This window comes from Panicum hallii, chromosome 5 (genome assembly GCF_002211085.1).
Source record: "Panicum hallii strain FIL2 chromosome 5, PHallii_v3.1, whole genome shotgun sequence".
Classification (NCBI taxonomy): domain Eukaryota; kingdom Viridiplantae; phylum Streptophyta; class Magnoliopsida; order Poales; family Poaceae; genus Panicum; species Panicum hallii.
The window spans coordinates 55,480,070-55,497,093 of record NC_038046.1 but is presented as its reverse complement, the minus strand read 5'-3'; the positions used below and the strand labels follow the sequence as shown (position 1 = coordinate 55,497,093).

General features: G+C 48.1%; 4 protein-coding genes across 4 annotated transcripts; 2 read left to right on the top strand and 2 right to left on the bottom strand.

Moving 5' to 3' along the window:
* The first annotated feature begins 13 nt into the window (after nucleotides 1-13).
* Nucleotides 14-7,381, top strand: LOC112894882. Its single transcript, XM_025962718.1, has 18 exons — nucleotides 14-282; nucleotides 712-915; nucleotides 1,039-1,134; nucleotides 1,307-1,359; nucleotides 2,013-2,109; nucleotides 2,495-2,568; nucleotides 2,905-3,016; nucleotides 3,394-3,504; nucleotides 4,065-4,141; nucleotides 4,746-4,812; nucleotides 5,145-5,210; nucleotides 5,338-5,445; nucleotides 5,567-5,697; nucleotides 5,871-5,937; nucleotides 6,052-6,119; nucleotides 6,224-6,320; nucleotides 6,550-6,620; nucleotides 6,706-7,381. The coding sequence occupies exons 1-18, from the start codon at nucleotides 130-132 to the stop codon at nucleotides 7,097-7,099; spliced, it is 2,046 nt and encodes a 681-aa protein (XP_025818503.1). The 5' UTR covers nucleotides 14-129; the 3' UTR covers nucleotides 7,100-7,381.
* Nucleotides 7,382-7,463: 82 nt separating this feature from the next.
* On the bottom strand, nucleotides 7,464-8,818 carry LOC112894883 (dirigent protein 10-like). The gene has a single exon (XM_025962719.1). The coding sequence runs from the start codon at nucleotides 8,746-8,748 to the stop codon at nucleotides 7,708-7,710; it is 1,041 nt and encodes a 346-aa protein (XP_025818504.1). The 5' UTR covers nucleotides 8,749-8,818; the 3' UTR covers nucleotides 7,464-7,707.
* An 859-nt stretch (nucleotides 8,819-9,677) lies between these two features.
* Nucleotides 9,678-12,400, top strand: LOC112894196 (G-type lectin S-receptor-like serine/threonine-protein kinase At2g19130). The gene has a single exon (XM_025961825.1). It carries the CDS (start codon nucleotides 9,703-9,705, stop codon nucleotides 12,271-12,273), a length of 2,571 nt encoding a protein of 856 aa, XP_025817610.1. The 5' UTR covers nucleotides 9,678-9,702; the 3' UTR covers nucleotides 12,274-12,400.
* Nucleotides 12,401-14,720: 2,320 nt separating this feature from the next.
* On the bottom strand, nucleotides 14,721-15,564 carry LOC112893986 (histone H3.2). The gene has a single exon (XM_025961537.1). The coding sequence runs from the start codon at nucleotides 15,494-15,496 to the stop codon at nucleotides 15,086-15,088; it is 411 nt and encodes a 136-aa protein (XP_025817322.1). The 5' UTR covers nucleotides 15,497-15,564; the 3' UTR covers nucleotides 14,721-15,085.
* Nucleotides 15,565-17,024: the final 1,460 nt, after the last annotated feature.

Sequence of the window (17,024 nt, the reverse complement as noted above, 5' to 3'; positions counted from 1 at the left end):
AAGCGCAGGACCTACTGTTGAGGAGGTGTTTGAGCTCTGAAGCGCCCTCCCAGAAGAGGAGTAGAGGACGCCGCGACCCGCCGCATCCACCAGCCCCCCTCGCCGCCGCGGTCGTGATCCCATCCCGGGATGTCGTCGTGGCTGCGGAGCGCGGTCAGCAAGGCCGTCGAGGCGGGCGGCCGCAGCGGCGTGGCCCGCACGGTCCTGGGCTACGCCGACGCCGTCGCCCACCACGCCGGCCAGGCCGTCGCCGAGGGCGCGAAGATCATCAACGAGCGCATGGTGAGCGGCTCCCTCCCCGCTCCCCGCTCCCTTATCCGAAACCTTTCCAATTGGCCTGGAAACGTGCTTTGTTTTGGCGTTGAGGAGGTGCGAATTGGGAATGGATCAAGCGTGATAGGTGCTTTGTTTTGGGCTGGCGTTGCTAGGTTGCGTGTGATTCGAGCTAATGTTCTACTCTCTAAATCTGTATGGATATAGGGGAGCTTACAATTCGAAGTAGCAATAGAGTGATAGGTGATCTCTGTCACATTGCTATGTACTGGGACGGGGATGGCTGCCAAAAGGGGGCAAGGGTTAAAAAGCCAGGTGCTTTGGTCATTTAGGGTTCATGCCTGCATCAATATGTTTGGACTGTTTGGCCAAATTCCCGATTTACTAATGACGGTTTGATCTTGGTAACATGTCTTCATGTTTTCGTGGGATTTGCAGAGCACTCAAAACTACAAAAGTGTGAAGCAAACGGTGAAGCGATTGGAAGAAGCGGCGGTTTCATCGCGTGGGGACGAGAGAGTTCAGGTGCTAAGGCGCTGGCTCAGGGCCCTACAGGAGGTTGAGGCTGAAGTTGGAGGTTCAGGTGGTACTCCCGGACAGAATTCAACTGAGCCAAACTCCTCGAAAGCATCATTGGCAAGGGTACGCATCTGCCAATCATATTTCATTTTTTTTCTTATCATATGGGGCAATTATTTGGCTTTCTATCGTCATTTATTGGCTTGATGTTTGTGTGCTTTTTCATCTGTGATAACATATCTGCAGGTTTTGTTTTATGATGCTGATATTGGAGGGTCTCCTATGAACTTCCGAGATGTATTCCTTTATAGCCAAGCGCTTGAGGGTATTACTCTGTCCATGGTGAGTTAGCTTAACGATGCTATCCTGGCTGTCAAGAACTCAAGATACCATCTACTCCTGTAATTTGTTTTCACCCAACCAGAAAGTGCTTGCTGTAAAATATCGCTGCTATTTCTTATACCTTATACCACTGTCACAAGTTAAGCATGCCCTATTTTTTTTCCTTGCCCAGATCCTTGAAGCTCCTAAGGAAGAAGAGGTCTCCCTTCTTCTAGAAATTTTTGGGTGAGCTTTGCCCAAAACATGTCCCAATAATTTTGCTATGTTTTCCAACAATCCAAGCAATTTTCTTCTCAACTGTTGGTTCAAGACTTCAAGTGGATCTAAGTACACTAAGAAATTACTCTGCTTGAGTACTTCATCTATTTGCTTTAACAGTACTTAAGCTACTTAAACATGTCTATTTTATCCTTCAGTTTCCATAATAAAACATATAATAAAATGCACTTGGTCTGGATAGAATAGGGAAAGAGCATCTACACTCTATTGTTGACTGGTCTAAGAAATAACATTTGCACTTGACTTTAGGATGCACAAGACTCTAGAAACTTACTACTTTGATGTGAAAAATTGTACTTTACCTTTAATGTTAAAAATTGATTTTATGAGTTTGTGACACTGTTGTACGATCTTTTCCTTTTCATAGTTCATACTCTTACTGAATGTGTTATCTTCTCTTAGAAAATAATATTTCAGCCTATAAATTTAGTTGTAGAAAATTCAGATTAGTCGCAACTTATCCATGTATCTGGAAGAACCAAAATCATTGGTTCAGCTGTGGCTTGATTCTGTCTACCGTTCGTTGAACATTAGTCACTGTATTTTTTTTTTCCTCCATGAGCATGCACTCCATTTTAACTTACAATCATTTGCTACAGAATATGTCTTACAGGAGGAAAGGAAGTTAGTAATGCTATAGTGAGCAGTATACAAGACTTGGCAAAGTCATTCTCAAATTACCATGACGAAGTCCTGGTGCGTCTTCCAGTTGTTTGGTGTTCTTATACCAAGTAAATAACAAAAAAATATAAGGCTAAAATTATCATGTAATACATGCCGCAAATCGTTCAGACTATACACTAGTTGTTATGTCTTTTGGTAGTATACAACACTGTAATTGCAGTTCATATATATTTCTATTCGTGAATTCAGTTTCTTTTTCTGTTTTGTGCCACATTTTTTGCTTACTGCTGAAAAGGCATAATTATTTATCCTACCCTACTTATTTCCTTCACGAGGAAGCACTTGATTAGGGCTATATTGCTTTATGGAGAAAGAGTGGGGTATTTTATTTCACATTTTGAACCAAAATTTGCATAAATTTCTTGTCAAATAATATTCTGTATCTGTATACATGTAGGTGAAACGTGAAGAACTACTACAGTTTACGCAAAGTGCCATTTCAGGTCTAAAGAGGAATGCTGACATTGTGAGGTGATCACTTATCTATTCTTCTTCTCATGAACTCTGATTGTTTCATGCTGGTTATCAATACCGTCTACATTTCTCATGTAATATGAGATTGCATTTAATTGTTCAACACCAAATGCCAATAGGGGTATTTAGCCAATCATGGTGTTATCCCATGCAATTTCTAGCCTACGTGTCCTCAGGCATCTTTGTTTTGTGACTTCAAGTTCTATGTTCCATTATTGTTTCTGCACCGCCAACATATAGAAAGCCTGAAAGAGTAACATGGTGCTTTTATCTCTGTCTTTGGGCTATCATTAGTCCTTTTGTTGTTACTCTAATATGTGTATTTCACTTCAGGATAGATGCTGAAGCTGTAGAATTGTGGAATAAACTAGATGAAAAGGAGGCATCACGAGTTCAGTCAGTTGATGATCCTGATAAAGTTGCAGAAAAGACTGGAAATGTTGAGGTGTTTACTCTGTGACATATATTCAAATTAAGTAATTACTTTGTTTTACTTTTTTCTGCAGTGTAATTTGTCAATGCTTGGTTACATGTTCACAAAGGCACTTGAGATCTAGCAATTAGCGGAAACTGTGTCATTAGCACACATAAACTTTGATTAAGTGCTTAATTATTTCATTTAAGTTTCTTATGATCCAGGCTCATTAAGAAAATATTAGGCAGACAATTACGTTAGCAGATGACTTCTTCCTGAAACTAAATGTTGTCGATACAAAGCCAGCCAATTTGTTTTGACCTGTTGCATTTTTTGTAAGTAACCTTCTTTTGGCTCCGTAATGCTTTAGTTTGAAACAAGCTAACTCTATCTTCCACCTTGCCCAGTATTTTAAAGAAGCACTCACCGAAGTCCGGTTCTGCTCTAGAATGGAGGAACTTCTATTGAAGAAGAAATCGATTAATACCGGGGACTCCCTAGAAATCCATTCCCAAAAGGCATGTTTATTTGTGATTTTATGAATTTCATTTTTGGATTAGGTCCACCTTTATAGTTTATATTATGCTTATATTCAGTTTCACATTGACCAAGCACCAGAGTTGCATGGACACTTGAACAAAAGCAGGTTTATGTTTGTATTCAATGATAGTTTAGGAATCTCTTTAGCTCTAACTATTATATTCATGCATACTTTGCTGCTCTTTATTTTGTTCTTGAATCTTCATGTCTGAACTTTATCCTTTAAAGAAAGTGAATTGTTGAGTTATGGGACTCTGAGCTCTCACATGTTTGTTCTTTATTACATTTACTTTCCATTGAACAGTCTGTCATCTGCTGCGTGGCCCATGCTTGTTGCAGCATGGTAACCATGCAAATTATCAATGTTGCACTGTAATTGTGACTACCTTTCATATTACCCTTTGCCTCTGCCTCATTAGTTTGGACTTGCGAGTTATAACTTGATAGTCATTCTGGATGAACTCTGCTTATATATAGACATTTGGTGAAAAAAGGTGGTTTGCTATAGTAAGTTAGTAACATAATGGAAATGTTGCAGGTTGAGAAATTAAAGGTACTGGCTACTTCCCTTGCTAATTCATCCTCCAAGGCAGAGAAGCGTATTTTGGATCACAGGTTTAACTTCCTTAACTTTTCTATAGGAATCTTTTAAAATTATTTGTTGATTCTTGTTAGAATCTTGAATCTTCTACAAATTTATAAGGACCCTGCTATCCCTTGAAATTTATGTTTCTGGTGGATGAAATCTTATTCGGCTGACATGTATGATTTCCTAGTATGTATGGACTATTTCAGGAGATTATCATTTGAGAAATGAACACCCACATTAACACTTGCTAAAAGAACATGTCTATGAACACATCAGATTTTACTTGTATTCGCTGTTACAGTACAATCTGCATTCTCTGTATTATGACATGATACTCTGTCTTTGGCGTACCAATTCAATTTACACTCCAGCTCACAGTATTATGTCAGACTTGCTGTCTTTTTATTTACAGATTAGCTAGCTTTCTGTTATTCATCAACAATATTATCAATATGCAACTCCTAGTCTATGTGAAATCTGCTCACTAGTGACCACACCATGAATACATGTCATGCTGATCACTTGCCACTATTGTTGGCTTATGATTTTGCTTCATTTGTTTGGTACATTTTGCTACAAATAAATTTGTACTGAAAGCTTTGTGATGACCTTTCATTTTTACTACTTCAGACGCCAGAAAGAAGAGGCCCTTAACTTTCGTGCTAAAAAGGATAATGAAGTGGTCATAGTTGAAAAGGTAACAATTCAATCTCATATGTAGAATCTGTTTGTAACTCTTATATACTATAATAGGCCATGCGACACATAACGTAGTAGAACTCTGGTTGCAATTTCTGTGTAGCATATAATTGTAGCTATGCAGCTTTGTAAGCTTTTGTCAGCTTCTTTCCATTGCATCTGATAACTGCAAGGAAAGCTGTTCCGCATGCACATGTATAACTAACTGTACCTTTTGGCTCACTAGTGTTTGCGCAATACTTCATAAAAATGAATGCACATGTAAGTTCTGCTTTGTTGTGATCTATTGGTCCCACCAACAAATCCTTTTTGCCATTGTGTTTCATATAGGATTTGACTGCTGAGATTTCTGAATTGGAGAAGCAAAGGGATGAACTTGAGGCTCAGTTGAAGAAGGTACATTATCCTGAGACCTTTGTGAAAAGTTTTACTTTCTTGTTGGCTTCTCCTGCTCTTACTATTTTGTAAAAGGCAAACGCTAATTTTGATCTTGATATTGTTTCCAATGTTTCATTACAAACAGGTTAACATTTCACTGAATGCTGCTGTTGGCCGCCTCAAGCAGACAAGGGAAGAGAGGGACCAATTTCATGAGGCAAACAACCAGATGGTCTTTAGTTTACAAGCAAAGGTGCCTATACTTTCCTGATTATCCAGTTTCAGTTTTGATCCTTTTGTATTTGATGAGATTGATGCTTACTATTGTTTCCAAAATATTGCTAGTTTGATGTTTGTTTTCTGCATCAATTCAGGAGAATGAACTTTCAAAATCTATTGACTCATGTAACGTGGAAGCTGGTGTAGTCAAGACTTGGGTAAATTTCCTTGAGGATACATGGCAACTTCAGTCCTCATACAATGAACAGAAGGAAAATAAAACCATGTATGTAGTGATTGTGACCGTACATGCCTTTAACAACTTGCCTCCCTTTTGTCCTGTTACTCTTTTCAACCTGTTGTAAAGCTACAATTAGAAATTGCATAATCCATTTCTGTTGTGCTGCATATTGTGACCAAAAAATAAGTTTACTTGATTCAGCTTTACTTTTTGTTCAGTGATGAGCTGGAGAGATGCACAACCAATTTCCTGAAGTTGACCAAACGTCACCTTTCTAATTTCAAGGTCAGTGGTTGAATATATGCTGTTCAAGACCCTTGTTTGAGTTTCTAGTTAAGACATTATAGTTTTGGAGTATATTTGATTCAGTTCTCATATGCAACTTTTTGTCTTGGGCAGGACGTTCTTAGTCCATCAATTGATCGGATCCGCACATATGTGGATAATTTGGCAGTCTTAAATTCAAGGTTATTCAATTTTTCTTTGTAATGTCTTTCATGTACTCTTCCTTTTCTTACAAGAATAATAGAACTAATGGTATTGCACTTGTGTTTTGGACCAAATCTTGTAGGGAGGAGTCAATAGAACATGGAGCGGATGATGAAATTTCTGAAAAGACAAGTCCACAGAAATCCCTAGAGGAGGAATATTTGGAAACCGAAAAGAAGGTTCTCTTTTAGTACCCACCATCGATATTGGTCTCTTTAATTTGTTGCTTCTAAGGTCATAACCTACTCAAACAAACATCCTAGCTGTCTTTATATTTGAGCAAAGTCAAGGTATTACAGTATAAGTGTGAACAGATATGTGTTTTAGCCTGTTCAACAATTTACAGAGAATGTTCAACAATTTACAGAGAATGGATAGCTAGCACGCTAACAATTCCTAAATTTTCAGATTGTGATTGCCTTTAGCATTGTGGATCGCATGAAGAAGATGTTTTATTCTGAGCAAGGGGCTAATTCTAGGTATTGCTGACTATTCTCATCTGTGGTTTTTTTTTTACTTCTTATTTCCTGCAGTTGGACAAGTCATATTTCCTCTTTTTTTCAGGCAAGATGATGAAGAGATCAGGAACTTATTTTCTGAGATAGAGAAACTGAGAGAAGCATTTGAGTCGGTAGAAAGGCCGACACTGGACATTGAAGTCCGCAGGGCAAAGGACCCAACCAAGGACAAATCTGAATCGAATCGTTCAACCAAGGACAAATCTGGACCGAGCCATTCACCTGTTCCGGCACCTTCCTCACCTAAAGATGTGCCTGTGGAGTCTCCAAAATCTCCAGTGAAACCTGAGCAGATGCTGGACCCAGATTCAGAACTTGCGAAGTTAGAATTAGAATTTGGCAAAGTTAACAAAGATCATGAAGACATAAGTGGTTGGGACTTCGACGAGCTTGAAGAAGAGCTGCGAGCGGACATATCTAAATCAAGCAGTCCAAAATAACCACGTGCACCCACCATTTGTGGGACGCATACTCCCAACTTTCCGCGTGCTGGTTTTACCAAAAATCTGTATATACTTTTGAGTTATTGAATGTACATAATGTTGTTTCATTGTGTCCAACTGTCCATGGATGTTGTATACTCACTTCAAGGGAGGTGGAGGTTACACTGTAGTGTACATTGACATGGCATCAGCTATTCGTTCGTTCTTATCATGTACATGAGCACATGAATGGTGAAACTTATGTAAACATTTTTACATTTGGACTTTGGAACTTAACTATAGATGAAAGCCTCTCGGAGAGAGACCCATCAGGTCTTAATTCAGCAGCTGTGTAGAAACTAATTCTGTATGTTGAAAAGAATCAAAATACAGGTGGTGGCCTTGCATATTTTCAGAAGCAGTATATTTTACGTATACATCAATAACACTAATTACGCATGAACACTTGGAACACAATCATACGATTTTGCATGCAGCATGCTACTTGTTGCAGCATCGATCAAACAACTCGCTTTCACAACAACCTCCCCCCGTTTTTTTTTTTGAAAAGACAACAACCAACCTCCCTGACTTGCTGCTAGTAGCTCGATCTCTAGCACACACACTTACACAAGGAACACGGTGAACTGGAGCACGGTCTCGACGCCGTCGGTCTCGAGCAGCGCGCCGGACGCCGCCACGCCTCCGGGCCTCACCACGGCCACCTTGGCGAAGCCCTTGGCGCCGACGTACTTCCCGGTGCCGCCGACGATGGCGAGGTGCGACTCCGAGTCCGCGGTGCGGTGCACGCCGAGGAAGCTGATGGTGTCCTCGAACCCGCCCTCCTTGAACATGGCCGTGACCGCCACCGTCTGGCTGACGCCCTCCTGCGAGCTGGCGATGTAGAAGCCCTGCGCCCGGCCCACCGCCGCGGACCCCAGCCCCGGCGCCTCCGTCAGCTCGTCGTCCACCACGGTCATGGTCCCGAAGAGGAGCTTCTGCAGCGTGGTGCCCTGCGGGAGGCTGCCGCCGGCGAAGACCGGCACGCCGTTGCCGTTGCCGTTGCCGTTGTTGCTGATGGACTTGGCGGCGTTGGTGGCGCCGCCGAGGCCCGTGAGGAAGGGGATGTTGTTGTTGTCGATGGCACCCGCCGCGCCGGAGTTCACGTTGACGCCGCTGTTGAGCGGCAGCACGGCGCCGTTGGGGCGCGCGAAGGGGAGCTGCCCCGTGACGGCCGCGTTGTCGACGATGCCGGCCACGATGCGCGCCGACGGGTTCGTGCCGCCCAGGATGTCGTGCATGAAGAAGACCATCCCGTGATCGCCAGCGCCGCCCGCGGGGTTCACCCCCGGTGCGCCCGCGCCCACCGGGATCGTGCTGGCGGCGATCGGAGCTGCCGCAGCGCCACCTGTCCCCGCCGCATCGGCCGCTCCCGCCGCCGCAGCCGGGATGGCATTGGCAGCGACCGGCGCGTCAGCAGCCACGGGCGCCACGGCCGGTGCGGCAGCTGGAGCAGCTGAAGCAGCACCAGCACCGGCACCAATGTCGTCGTCGCTGTCGTCGGAGGTCAGCTGGCGCGTCGGCCTCGCCGCGGCGGCGCCGGACGCGATGAGAAGCAGGACGAGGAGGGAGGAGATGGTGGCGATGGCTGGCTTCTTGAACGCCATCTGAAGCTGGCTCGTTCTCTCTGCTTTGCCTGCACTGATGGTGCTGTCACTGGCTGCTCTCCGAGCTGCGACCGTGATGATGGGTTGAGTCACTCGGACAAGAGATCTCTATATATAGTTATGCTCCTGTGAACATTTTGATGGCTTGATCGTTGAGTGGTTGGTGGCGTGGTCTCGTGGAGTCGCTCACTTGCTCATTGCCATTGGAGGAACCAATCAATGGTTTAGTTGCTGCGCTCGCGTCGCATGTCGTGCTGTCTCTTGTTCGTATGGGCGCTGGACGGCACGTGCTGCGCAAACTGCTCCACCACGCGCTGCTCATGGGCGCGGCCCATCTTCAGAGGCCCGTTAAAGGCCCAGCAAGATCGATTCTGCGCGAGCGGCGGCCCAGTGGCTCCAGCTGTCCAGCAGGCTGCAGGCCCGGCCCTGATGTGCAGCTGGTAGCGAGAGGACGCGCCCGGCACGCATGCTGGTGCAGACGGCACACAGAGACGGACGGCACGTTCTGGTCAGCTCGATCCGATCCGACGTGCACCCGACCGATGCAGATTCTAGAAGACCCTAGAGATTTTTCTTCCTCGCTGCACCTTTTTTTTTTCTTGGCCGCGTGCCCGGGCTGACGGGACAGGGACAGGGCGGGCGTGGTGAAATGGCTTCGATTTCCACGGGCGTCTTGAAGAAAGGTGGCGGCAGACCGCGGTGAAAAGACACAAACCCTTCGTCGACGTCGAACCAGTGCCGTCACCATCTGCGCGTCGAGAGGTCTGCGCAGTTTCCTGTCAGCGGCCGGGTCCACTGCCACCCGCCGCCGTCCGGGCGACCACCGTGCCGTCTCGGGCGCGGCGGCGCCACGTGGCTGCCCGGAACCACGCATGTTAAAAGCACCAGCTCCGCTGTTCTGCACGCTTCCTCACGGCACGGCAGTTGCCTCGTCTCCCGCTTCACCAACCAGCCATGTCTGCTTCTGCTACCCTGCGCACCCTCGTCGTCGGCCTCCTCGCCCTCCTCGGCGCGTGCCGCTCCGCCGCCGCGACGGACACCATCTCGCCCGGCCGGGCACTCGCCGGCGGCGGCGGCGGCAGGATCCTCTCCAACAACAGCAAGTTCACGCTCGGCTTCTTCAGAGCTCCCGACGGGAGCGCCGATTCATCGCCCGGCGCCACCGCGCCGCCCGACAAGTGGTACCTCGGCGTATGGTTCACCGCGGTCCCCAGGCTGACCACGGTGTGGGTGGCCAACGGCGCGAACCCGGTCGTAGACGCCGACGCCGACGCCGCCTCGCCAGAGCTCACCGTGTCCGGGGGCGGCGACCTCGTCGTCGTGAACCAAGCCACCAGGTCGGTAACCTGGTCTGCTAGATCCGCCCACGACACGGCCAAGAACGCCACCAGCACCACCGTCGCGGTGCTCCTCAACAGCGGGAACCTCGTCCTCCTCGACGCCTCCAACTCCTCGGCGCCCCGCACGCTGTGGCAGAGCTTCGACCACCCGACCGACACGCTGCTCCCCGGCGCGAAGCTCGGCCGCGACAAGGCCACCGGCGTGAACCGCCGCCTCGTCTCCAGGAAGAGCGCCGCCACCCCGTCCCCTGGACCCTACTGCTTCGAGGTCGACCCAGACGCTCCCCAGCTCGTGGTCAAGCTCTGCGACTCGCCCGTCGCCTACTGGGCCACCGGCGCCTGGAACGGGAGGTACTTCCGCAACATCCCGGAGCTGGCCGGGAACGTGCCCAGCTTCCACCTCGCGTTCGTCGACGACGCGCGAGAAGAGTACCTCCAGTTCAACGTGACCGCCGAGGCGACGGTGACGCGCAACATCGTCGACGTCACCGGCCAGAACAAGCACCAGGTCTGGATCGACGCGTCGCAGGACTGGCTGACGCTCTACGCCGGCCCCAAGGCGCCGTGCGATGTGTACGCCGCCTGCGGGCCTTTCACCGTCTGCAGCTACGCCGGGCTGCAGCCCTGCAGCTGCATGAAGGGCTTCTCGGTGAGGTCGCCGATGGATTGGGAGCAGGGTGATCGGACAGGAGGGTGTGTCAGGGATGCAACACTGGATTGTACTCCCGGTAACAGCACTAGTAGTGCGGCATCTTCAACTGATGGGTTCTTCTCCATGCCTGGCATTGGGTTGCCTGACAGAGGGCGTGGCTTGCAGAACGTTAGGAGTTCGGCTGAATGCTCAACGGCTTGCCTGAAGAACTGCTCTTGCACCGCGTATTCCTATGCCAGCCAGGGATGCCTTGTTTGGCTTGACAGATTGATCAACGCAAAACAATCTCAAAGCAACGCTACTAACACTGTTTCTGATGAAGAAATTCTTTATCTCCGTCTGGCTGCAAGAGAATTTCAGACGTCAGGAAGCAAGAACCGAGTCATCATCATCGGCGTCGTCACCGGCGCATGCACTGTTGCTTTGATTCTGCTTGTGCTGTTCATAGTTTTGATGACCAGGAGGAAGAAAGCCAAGAACAACATCCAAGGGGGTGATGGCGCCCGGCTTGTGGCCTTCTCGTACAGAGAACTGCGTTCTGCAACCGATAACTTCTCCGAAAAGCTCGGGCAAGGTGGCTTTGGCTCTGTCTTCATGGGGCAACTCCGCGATTCGACCGCCATCGCGGCGAAGAGGCTCGACAGCAGCCTCCAGGGAGAGAAGCAATTCAGAGCTGAAATGAGCTCGATCGGCATCATCCAGCACATCAACCTGGTGAAACTGGTCGGCTTCTGCTGCGAAGGCGAGAACCGGTTCCTCGTCTACGAGCACATGCCGAACCGGTCCCTCGACATCCACCTGTTCCAGAGCACCGGCGGCACCGGCGGCGTGTTCTTGGACTGGGCCGCCCGGTACCAGATCGCCGTCGGAGTCGCCAGGGGCCTCTCCTACCTCCACGACGGCTGCCGGGACCGGATCATCCACTGCGACGTCAAGCCGGAGAACATCCTCCTCGACGCGTCGCTCCTCCCGAAGCTCGCCGACTTCGGGATGGCCAAGTTCGTGGGGCGGGGCTTCAGCCGCGTGCTGACCACGATGAGGGGCACCAAGGGGTACCTCGCGCCGGAGTGGATCGGCGGGGCGGCCATCACGCCCAAGGTTGACGTGTACAGCTACGGTATGGTGCTGCTGGAGCTCGTGTCGGGGAGGAGGAACACCTCCGGCGCCGGCGAGGAGTGCCGCAGCACGGCCTCGGACGGCGGCCACCGCCTCGTGTATTTTCCGATGAAAGCGGCGAGGGAGCTGATCGAGGGGGACGTGGGGACGCTGCTGGACGAGAGGCTGCGCGGTGACGCGAACCTCGAGGAGGTCGAGAGGGCCTGCAAGGTGGCGTGCTGGTGCATCCAGGACGACGAGGCTGACCGGCCGGCGATGGGGGAGGTGGTACAGATACTCGAGGGCGTGATGGACCGCGGCATGCCACCGCTGCCGAGGTTGCTGGAGGCCATCTTGGGAAGACCACACTCGTCAACGCAACAGATGACAACGGTTTCGAATGCGTCAGCGACCTTTACTAGTGGTAGTGGATCATGACAAAATTAACTAGCTGGATGCTGCTGGTTTTTTCATAAATAATTGTTTTGCATAAATCCACCTACAAATCATTTTCTACTGTCTCACTCCGGTTAAAAAAAAATTTTACATTCCTCGATGTCAGGCTTGCACGGATCTTCTGGAACAAAGCTCAAACTTTCCTTTAAAATGCTCAAATTTCACCGTGTCCCAGTCCCACCTATGTCCATTGTGGCCCATGGTGGTGGAAAAAATTGCATGCTAGTGGTCCGAAGCCAGTGTTGGTGGCTTGGTGCTTCTTTTACTTTCTAATCTAATATTGTAAAAAGTCCATGTGGTGCCAGAGATATTAGCAGTCACATGTGTGACTTACAGTCAAATCATCGTACAAAGCGGAATATTTTTTATATTATTGGAACAATTGTTCCAGCTTCAAAAAGAAATTATTTCGCGTTCAAAAAAATATTTTTTAAAAAAATCATCCAAGTGTGATCTTATTTTGAAGATTTCGTCGCAAGGAACACAGTGTGCAGAAGGATTTTGATTTGGATATACGGTTTTGAAAAATATGACTGTGTGACAGTTTGACTGCTAGTCACACGTGTGACCTCCTAATAGCAACCTTTGGTGCTGACTAAACTAGTGGATCAAGAAATTTCGTTTCAACTTTACCCCGAGGCCCACCAAATGTCAATACCTGCCCTGACCTTGGCAACGACATGCCACCGTTGCCGAGGTTGAATGAAACCATCTTAGTGAGACAGCAATGATCGTTCAAGACATCGTGTCATTTTACCACTCTTCAAGCGTAAACGGTTGCAGTCTTGCCGGTATTCTTGATCAGAGAATTGGTTTGCTAGTATAAGCCCATGTTTCTGTTTACCGAAGTACTTACTACTAGTCTCTGTACAGTAACAGGGGTGTGTGTGAATTTCATGCCATGCATCCTGCCCCTGTGATATAATGCACAGAGAACCCTTGCTAGTGCTGGTGGTAAGTGCAGTTCAGGATAGAGGCCCTGAATTATGCAGCAGGGCTCTTCTGTTTGATTGCTTCTATTGAAAAGGGAAGCACTAGCCAAGGGCTGTGCTACGGTACTCCATCTCACCTTCTCTTACCTCTTAAGAGGTAAGAATGTTAAAGTAAATCTTAGCCCTTGATTTTTATGGGAGGAAAAATAATTAAGGGAAAATCTGCTTATTCCCTCCCTAAATGGCGCATACTAGCTAACAGAAGAGCGCTTCTTTCGGTGGCTTTCCATACAGTGTTTTTTCTCTTTGGTTTTTTTTCCTGAGTTGGCTCTCTGTTCCTATTCTCTCAGCTAGCTTTTCGTGAGATCTGAGATGGACTCTACTTCTGTCACCTGATGTTTTATTCTTACGTCAGACCACCACTGTAACATGCGCCAAAGGATTGTTACAGGCACATATCCTATGATGTATGTATAGTGATCATATTTTAAAATCTCCTACATGGTTAAAACGTGCATGTTACGGTGCACCGCACGCGATCTGATAACTTGGATAGCATGGATTCATTATCTAGACTAATCATGTTACCATTAACGTCAATGCACGTTATGGTGCACTACTTTATAATGGACGATCGAATGAGATTACCGTTCACTGATTAGAAAAGGCTAGTCATGTTACAATTAAAATTGGTGTGCATCACGTAATTCTGCTTGGGCTAGATCTAATGCAATTGGATCAGACTTGGCGAAAACTCCACTCGGATCATCCTCGCATTTTTTTTTAACTTTGAAGAAAGATCCACTCGGAAGATAGAAAAACACTACAAAATCCTGTACTTGGCAAACCCATAACAAATCCATAAAACAAGATATGATTGGAAAATGTCATGTGACGAGATAGTAAAAAAAAATGTTACATGCAATCTGTTATGGGGTATGTGACGTGCATGGAGGGGATAAAAAAAATATTTCTTGTCTCAATTTAATGGCCGGCACATCATCTGGAAAAAAATAGAAATCTGATTGGCGGCAAATGGCACGTCATGGCAAAAAAAAAATGTTACATGCAATGTGCTATGTTACGTGCATGGAGGGGATAAAAAGTTGTTGTCTCAGTTTAATGGCTGAGCATCACGTGGGAAAAAAAATAGAATTTTAAGATCTCAGCCAATCATGCATGCAAGTTAGTTCTAATCCTCTATTTTTAGTATTAAAACTATTACCTCCTAGGAGGTAATATGGTATTAGATCAACGATCCACGGTCACTTCGGTGTACCGCAGCAAAACCCACTAGCCAAACAAGCCAGATGTTGGTTACTTTGGATGTTTAAAATCATACGCTGTAAACAGCATCAGCGAGTTGACTCCTTCCAGTTCCAGCTCGTTTATGCATTACAGTCAGGTGCTTACTTGTAAGAACAGATTGAGCAGCATCAATCACAATTCACATCACAGCTATTTTTGCCAAAAACAAAGCCATTCAGAAACCACTCATTGTATTCCATTGCAGTGAGGCCAACGCATCTAGAACATTACTATCATCCTGAACTGCTTGAAGGAAGGTTGATCCAGCTCCTCTGTTCAACAGCGAGCTGATTCCTTCCAGCTCGTTAAACATAACAGTCAGATGCTTAGTACTAAGAACAGATTAAGCAGCTAGCAGCATCGATCACATCACACAGCAATTCTTGCGAGAACAAAGCCATTCAGAAACCACCCATCATTTTCCATTGTAGTGAGGCCAACACATTCAGGAAAATACTACAAGACAGCACAGCAACGAACGAATGTCCCATCCATCTAGTCCTTCCACCGCAGATAAACGAGCACCACGACGACGGACGAGCAGCAGAGGCGCTCTAGGCCCTCTCGCCCCTGATGCGGCGCGCGAGCTGGATGTCCTTGGGCATGATGGTGACGCGCTTGGCGTGGATGGCGCAGAGGTTGGTGTCCTCGAAGAGCCCCACCAGGTAGGCCTCCGCGGCCTCCTGCAGCGCCGCCACGGCCGAGGACTGGAACCGCAGGTCCGTCTTGAAGTCCTGCGCGATCTCCCGCACCAGCCGCTGGAAGGGCAGCTTCCGGATCAGCAGTTCCGTGCTCTTCTGGTACTTGCGGATCTCGCGCAGCGCCACCGTGCCCGGGCGGAAGCGGTGCGGCTTCTTCACACCGCCCGTCGCCGGCGCCGACTTGCGCGCCGCCTTCGTCGCCAGCTGCTTCCGCGGCGCCTTGCCGCCCGTCGACTTGCGCGCCGTCTGCTTCGTGCGGGCCATCGGAAGGGAGCGGAGGGAGCGGCGGCGGCGCGGCGAGGAGGCTGGAGGATTTGGGGATCGGAAGTTGGAATTCGATTTGCGGTGGGAGGATTGGGTTTTGCTTGTGCTATTTGTAGCGGCGAGAGGGTGGGGAAGGCGGGATCGCGAAAATTTTGGGAGGCGCGGGCGGGGGAGGCGTTTGGGCCGTTGGATGGAGATGGACGGTGGGCGTCGCGCTTCTGGTGGTGGCGATCCGCGTGCTGGGTGACGGTGCGAGACCATTGGCTGACGCCGCTTCGTCGAGGATCGATGGGCCCACCTGCGATTTCGCCCGCGGCCGACGGGTTCAGCCCACTGGACGTGCGGCCTGCTGGACCGGTTGGACGAGAAACTGATGCTTGTAAGCTTGTTGCACGATGATTATTTTGAGCCCGTTACACATCATTTCTCTCTTATTTGAAACCCAACGCCACAATGGCACAGCCCATCTCGCCGGGCTAAACGGGGCCAAAAGCAAGTGGTCCATCGAACCCAAGATTCGCGGGCCCCGTCGAAATTTCTCCTCGCCGCCGCCGACTCGCCGTCGAAATTTTTCCTTTTGATGCTAGGAGTTGTTTATCCGTGATTGTGCTGCTTAATTGAACCTGGACGAAGCTTATCTTCTTTGACTACAGTATAAATCTGCAGGTACTGAAGCCGTGGTTTCAGATATTGGCACATTGTTGAGGTCGCGACAGTCATAATCTCGGCAAAATCTCATAATAGCAACTTATTGCAGTGCTTGGATCATACGACATGGCGCAGATTTACAATATGACAGTAGAGATAAACCTCCCTGCAATCACGACAGAGGAACTAATCTTGCTCCTTGTGTCGACTAACCTAACAAGTTTACAGAGAAATGAAGAGGAAAAAATGGAGATGAGCAGCAAGTGTCATGACTTTGACTTTGGGATGGCACCGATGATCGACCGGAAGGCTTGGGCCGTGCAGGGGATATGAAGGATCCCCTGCTGCTCGTACCCGAATTCCTGCACCGCCAGATCAAGAAGCTCGAGGAAGTAGGGTTGCTTCAGGTGCTCCATGTGCACGAGGATCTTCTCCCTCTCCTTCCCCTGCCCGATCAGAATTGGTACATACCCTCGTGGCACCCTATCCTTCCTAGCCATGCCCTCCTTCCTCTTCTGACTTCTCCCTTGTGGCATAGAACTGATCTTCCTGTCCCTGCATTATATACAACTCTGTTCTGTAACTGCATCGCGTAAAGACATACATGATTTGCACAAATATATTAGGCTGCCAGTCTCCATCTGATAGAATTCCTGGCCTGCAAATTTAAATCCTTGGGGAGTTGCATATTTGTCTAAGCACAGGCAGTATTGCAGATAAATCCCCACATGAAATTTTATTCCACATGACTCCTGCGTTCTATGCCAGCAGCCCAATAACCTGCAGATTCTTCCGTTGGATTGAGATGCTGGCTTCATCTCTCTTGCTGCGCCACCTGTCCCGGTCGATGATGTCAACCACTTTTTTATGCTGTATTATG